Source organism: Vombatus ursinus, unplaced genomic scaffold (assembly GCF_900497805.2).
Source record: "Vombatus ursinus unplaced genomic scaffold, bare-nosed wombat genome assembly UNPS02015411.1, whole genome shotgun sequence".
Classification (NCBI taxonomy): domain Eukaryota; kingdom Metazoa; phylum Chordata; class Mammalia; order Diprotodontia; family Vombatidae; genus Vombatus; species Vombatus ursinus.
In genome coordinates this window covers 245973-251819 of record NW_020955189.1, presented here as the reverse complement: position 1 = coordinate 251819, position 5847 = coordinate 245973, and the positions used below count along the sequence as shown (strand labels likewise).

Here is a 5847-nt window from a genome sequence, read left to right as displayed (position 1 = left end):
GTGTGTGTGTGTGTGTGTGTGTGTGTGTGTGTGTGTGTGTGTGTGTGTGCACTTAGCTCTAACTAGCAGCTCTAGGGAACGAGCTTCTAACATTAAGACAGACAAAAAATTCCCTTTCTTCTAGAAATAAAGACTTCATATTCAATAAAGCACATCACCCTCCTTCCATCCCCACAACGTTCATAGGCATGACTCCTTTCTCACCTTCTGCAAAACATCAATGGTCCAGGATGTCCTACCTTAGTTTATTCCAATCGTTAGCATGTCTCTGGCACACATATGCATTATCAAGCATATGCCCGGTCCAGGTCTCACGCTATCAATTCCTTCTGTTATCCTGGACAGCAAAGCCTCACGAGTGCATCTTTTTATCAGTTCATGCCGTTATGGCTTTTTCCTAGTCACGGGCCTTTGGTCCTCCTCATGAATTGGCACCCACCTGCTGATGTCCACGGAGTCTGCTCTGAGGCACCATTTCCAGGACGCCCATTCTGTCATCTGCTGTATTCCCTGAGATAAAGTACATCTGAGGAATAATAGGGCCAAATGCCCCTAAAAATTAGGCTGAAAAAATGACAAATCTTTGGCCTAGAGAAAAGACAACAAAACACTTTTTTCTCATTAGAGAGAAGTGGGGGCTGTTGTTCAGAATACTGACTATGCTGTCAGAAACAGTCAGTTTTATGTAACTTCTACTTGTTGTAAGGGAAGGTCTGATATACTGGAGGATATATGGGAAAATAGTATAAAAAACAAAGGCATCAATAAAGCATAAATGCATATATTTAACATAGATGTATATACATATTTGTATACACAAACGTATATGTATGTACGGCTGAAGGCAGCAAGCTTAGTGTTATAATTATGAAGGTTGTTATAATTATGAAGGTCATTAGGCTGCTTGTCCAAGCCCCCTTCCTTTTTTCCAGATCCAGGAAGAGAAAAAAAAAATGGAAAAACCAATCGATACATCAGAAATAACCTGACATCTTATGCAAGTATGGCCGTTACTGTTGCAAGTAACACATCAGTTACCCTAAATGGATGAAATTCTTAACAGGAAAGTATAAAACAGGAAGAGGGCAAAATGACAAACCTCAACAAAAATAATAATAATTATAATAATAACAATAATAGCAGCTAGTATTATATAGCACTTTAAGGTTTGCAAAGTGTTTCACAAATATTATCTCAGCTGATCCTCACAACAACCCTGGGAGGTAGGTGCTATTATTCTCCTCATTTTACAGATGAGGAGACTTGAAGCCCAGAAAGGTGAAATGATTTGCCCAGGGTCACACAGTTACCGAGTGTCCAAAGCTGGGTTGGACTTCCGGACTTCTTTAGTCCAGGCCCAGCACTCTACCCACTGCACCAACTGCCTCATCTACCTGAAACAGTCAGGAAAAAGCCAAGGGGACAGAAGATGTTAAAGACGTAGAAGAAGCAAGCACAGTACCTTTGAAATCAAGGGCCAAATGTCAAATACTTCCCAGAGATAAGGATAAGAAGGAAAAAATGCTATTACATTTAATGACTAGATCACTGGAGCTGTTTCAGTAGAATGGTTGGGGCAGAAACCAGATTCCAAGGAAGGGAGAATATGGTATCTGAAGACATTCAGTACAGAGTTTTGGAGGCAACGGGCAGAAAAAGAAAAGGAATGATAGGAGAAAGGGTGAACAGTCATGACGAGCAGTTGATGTTTTTTAAAGTATTGGGAAGCATTACCAAAGCCTGCTGGAAAAGAAACTCCCAATTTCCACCAGCTATTAACTAAGACTCCTGGGATCATTAAGCTATGTTCATATCACACCAGCAAGACTGAAGCCCACAAAATAAATACAGCTATTGCTTTAGAGAGAGGGATATTTATCCACCATCCAATCATCATCTGAAAAAGAGCAAATGTGAACACACGCTTGGTGCCTAATAAACACTTAATGTTTATGATGACATGAAAATAAGGTCAAGTGTCTGGTCACTGGCTCAGAAACAAGAGAAAGGATTGCAGAGAAAGGGGAAAAAATGAGAACTGCTTCCATTTCTCTACTCAATTCAGAGAAAGCGTAGAAGATGGAGAACAAGGGTGTCCAGTGGCACCTACCCTATTCACAAGCACAGCTGATAGGCTCCTTTTTTCTCTATAGGCAGCTAGAAAAAAAAAAAAGCAAAAACGATCAAAAGGAAAAACTCTAGAAGCCCTTTCTTGTCAAACCACAGAATATCGTTCTAGTTGCCTGCCCTCCCAAAGCTGTAACCAAGGCCAAGCATGATACAACCTCCGAGTAGTCCAGTTGGGAAATGGGGGGGTCAGACGCCATTAAGTGAGCTGGTCTCCTCCAAGCCACTCTACACAATTCCTTAGGGACCCCATAAACACAGCAGTGTTCTACTTGGCAATGTAAATTACTTCCTCCCCACCCCCCCAAACACCCCTGTGCTGGCAGGACTTAGGTGGGGTAAGGCTGAATGACTTTACTGCTTCTTCCCATTCAAACAAGTGTTAGTTACCAGGGCTTAGCTACAACATTACCGAGGAAAGCTGAACTGGGGATGTATCTGTAAGTAGGTGGTAAGGAGCCAGCGGAGAAAGACTGAAGACATATGAGGAGAAATTATTGTTGGCGTAAGCTCTGGAGTGGAAGGAATAGAACCAAGGGCAGCAGCAGAGACTTTTACCTTAGCCAAGATTAATTATGTAGTGTTGCCACGGAAAGGCTTGAGTCAGAGGATATCGGGCTGAAGCATCTCGGCCACTTCCTGTGTGACGCTGGGCAAGTGACTGACACTTCTGTAAAGCGGTTTCATTTGTAAAATGAGGGGGTTGTGCTAGAGGATCTCCTGAGGTTCTTTCTAGCACCAAATCTAGAATCTCATAACCTCTCCCTCCGTGACTAAAATGGAAGAGAGCAGGTGATGGATGACTTTGAGTAGTTTAGAAGAGCAAAACTGGGGGATGAGCACGTAAGAGATTGCCACAATTTTCCCCGGAGAACCCCAAGTCCCCTAATACAAACATGGGAACTGAGGGAAATCCTTAGCACCTTGAACAGGGAGAGGTTTGCAACAACCAGGAAGGGAAACCAGGGACTTAATTTTTAGGTTTCATTTTAGTTTGAAATCTAAATGTTTTACTCAAGTGCTTACTAGAGCAAAATTCTTCTGATGTTCACGATCTTTCTAAGACTGCATTCACAAGGGCTCTCCAGCACTGCCTAACGTGAGAAAAATCCCATCTTCAGGCAGCCGTTCTCGCACCGATTACAGTCATTAGTTTGTCTCCCGAACGAATTCTATAACAATATGAGTACTCCGTTGAAAACCATCCCTACGTTCGTGAAGTTTTTCTCTAGTATACATTTTCTGATATTTACTAAGTTTTACTACTTTATGGAAAACCTTCCCACCCATATTTCATCCACAAGGTTTCTCTGTAGCGTAACTCTGCCGACGAATGCCTCGTCACACCCTTTCGGAAGGTCTTTCCACTTTCATTATATTGATTTCTCTCACATATGAATTCTCTGACGTAGAGTAAAAGCTGGGCTCTGAGAGACTACATTCATAGCTCAGACTGTTTCTTCCATGGAATTTTTTGAATGTTGGTGGAAATCTCAGCAGGTGTGAAAGGACTTCCCATTTCAATGACCTAACAAACAGCGCTCCATCCTCCACAGGCCATTCAACCACCAAGGGGGGGGGAGCAACGCCACCTCTCAAGGCACACCATTCAGAGACTCCCACTTGCCACGAGTCTTCCTGACGTCAAGCCTAAATTGACTTCTTTGCAACTTGCACTCACAGCCTCTGGGAACAATCACAGTCGAATCCCTAAAGCAAACACGAGCCCTTCGTGTACTTTAAGGCAGACATGACGTCCGTCCCTTCAGTCTTCTCCAAGCTAAACATACCCAATCCCTTCAATTGGTCTTCCCATGACATGGACAAAAAGACTTGGTAATCAACATGATTACCCTCCTCCATAAAATGCCCTTCTCAAAAACTGAGGCACCCAGAATTGAACACAATATTCCGTGAGGTTTGAGGGCAAAGAAAATTGGGACTATTACTTCCTCATTCCTGGAAGACCTAAACATGAGCATAAATCTTAACGCTTAACTAATTTGTCCCTGGGGCGCCAGGGTTGGGACTTGAGAGCATGAGAAAAGGGAGTACAGACTCCCTTGGGAGAGGGCAAGCTCTCCCTAGACTGGATCCTGAGTCCGGAGTCAACAGGGCCCCTTAGTGAAGTAAGGGGCTGCAGTATCCCCAGTCCCTGTGAGGCAAACAGATTCCTTAATGGGAGGTATTTCATCTTTCATTCTATCCCATGGAGAACTTTTTACATTCGACCCTGCCACATACTGTATTAACTGTCCCTCCTAGTTTTGCATCACCTGCAGATGTAATACGCATGCCATTTTATGCTGTCAGCCAAGTCAGTGGCAAAATGGCTAAACAGCACAAAGCCAAGGGTAAATCCCTGGAGCACTCCACTAGAGTTCCCTCCAGGCTGCTATTGACCTAACAATGATTATCTTTGGGGTCTGTCCATCCAACCATCAGCACCATCATCTAGTCCAGAGCTCTCCACTTTTTGCACAAGAACGTGAGAAACTCTGTCAAACAATTAAAATCTCAATAAATTGTATCTTGCACCATTTGAAAGGGGTGACTTTGTAGTAAACCTGTCCAAAAAAAATTTATCTCTCATGATCTCTTCTTTAGGAAGCTACTCAGGTTTTTTTTCATCACCACTTCTGTTACTAAATGAGTATTAAACTCAGAGAAGTGTTCTGGCAGGCCCTTCCTACATAAAGTCTCTATCTAGTATGAATCATCTGAGGTCAAATAGATGTCTTATTTTGACAGAAGGCACTTCCACATTGAGAAGGTGACTTTGTGAGTATGAGCTCTAATGCAGTCAAAGTTAAGCCCTAACAGAAAGCCTCTGCAGAGTCTCAATACTGATAAGATTTCTATCCAATACGATCTTAGTGTAGAGTACGAGCTGAGGTCAGGTGGAAGGCCTTCCCGAATTCACACATTAGTAAGGCATCTCTCCAGTAGGAACTCTCTGATATTGACTAAGAGCTATGCCCTAGCAGATCTCACATATGATAAATTCATTTGTCTCCAGTATGAATTTGCTGTCATTGAGTGAGGTATGTGGTCCTGCTACCATTCTCCCACAGTCAATATATAAGGTTTCTCCCCAGAATAGATGCTAATGTTTAGTCAAGTGTATACTCTGGCAGAGAGCCTCATATTCCTAAAATTTCTACCCACTATGAACTTTCTGATGCCGAGTAAGGTGTGTCCTGCGGCTGAAAGCCTTGCCACATTCTTCACATTGATAAGGCTTTTCTCCAGTATGAAGTCTCTGATGTCGAGTGAGATGTGTCCACCACCTGAAGGACTTCCCACATTCGTCACATTGGTAAGGCTTCTCTCCTGTGTGAACTCTCCGATGGTGAGTAAGGTCTGTGCTCCTGGAAAAGGCCTTCCCACATTCATCACATTCATATGGCTTCTCTCCAGTATGAATTCTCAAATGCATAGTAAGAGCTGTACTCATGCGGAAGTCCTTCCCACATTCATTACAATGATACGGTTTCTCTCCAGTGTGAACTCTCTGGTGCATAATAAGAGCTGTGCTGAAGGGAAAGGCCTTCCCACATTCCTTACACTGATAAGGTTTCTCTCCAGTATGAACTCTCTGATGCATAGTGAGAGCTGTGCTCAGGCGAAAGGCCTTCCCACATTCTTTACACTGATGAGGTTTCTCTCCTGTATGAATTTTCTGATGTTGAGTAAGATGTGCCCTCTGCCTGAAGGCCT

At 43.1% G+C, this 5847-nt stretch overlaps 1 protein-coding gene across 1 annotated transcript in view; it reads right to left on the bottom strand.

Annotated features, from left to right (window-relative positions):
* Nucleotides 1-1235: 1235 nt before the first annotated feature.
* The window catches only part of LOC114032275 (zinc finger protein 383-like), a 16415-nt gene continuing 11803 nt past the window's right edge, over nucleotides 1236-5847 (bottom strand). Inside the window, exon 5 of the mRNA XM_027847529.1 lies at nucleotides 1236-5847. This exon is cut by the window's right edge and continues 264 nt beyond it. Coding sequence (XP_027703330.1) covers nucleotides 5288-5847 — 560 coding nt within the window. The 3' untranslated portion in view covers nucleotides 1236-5287.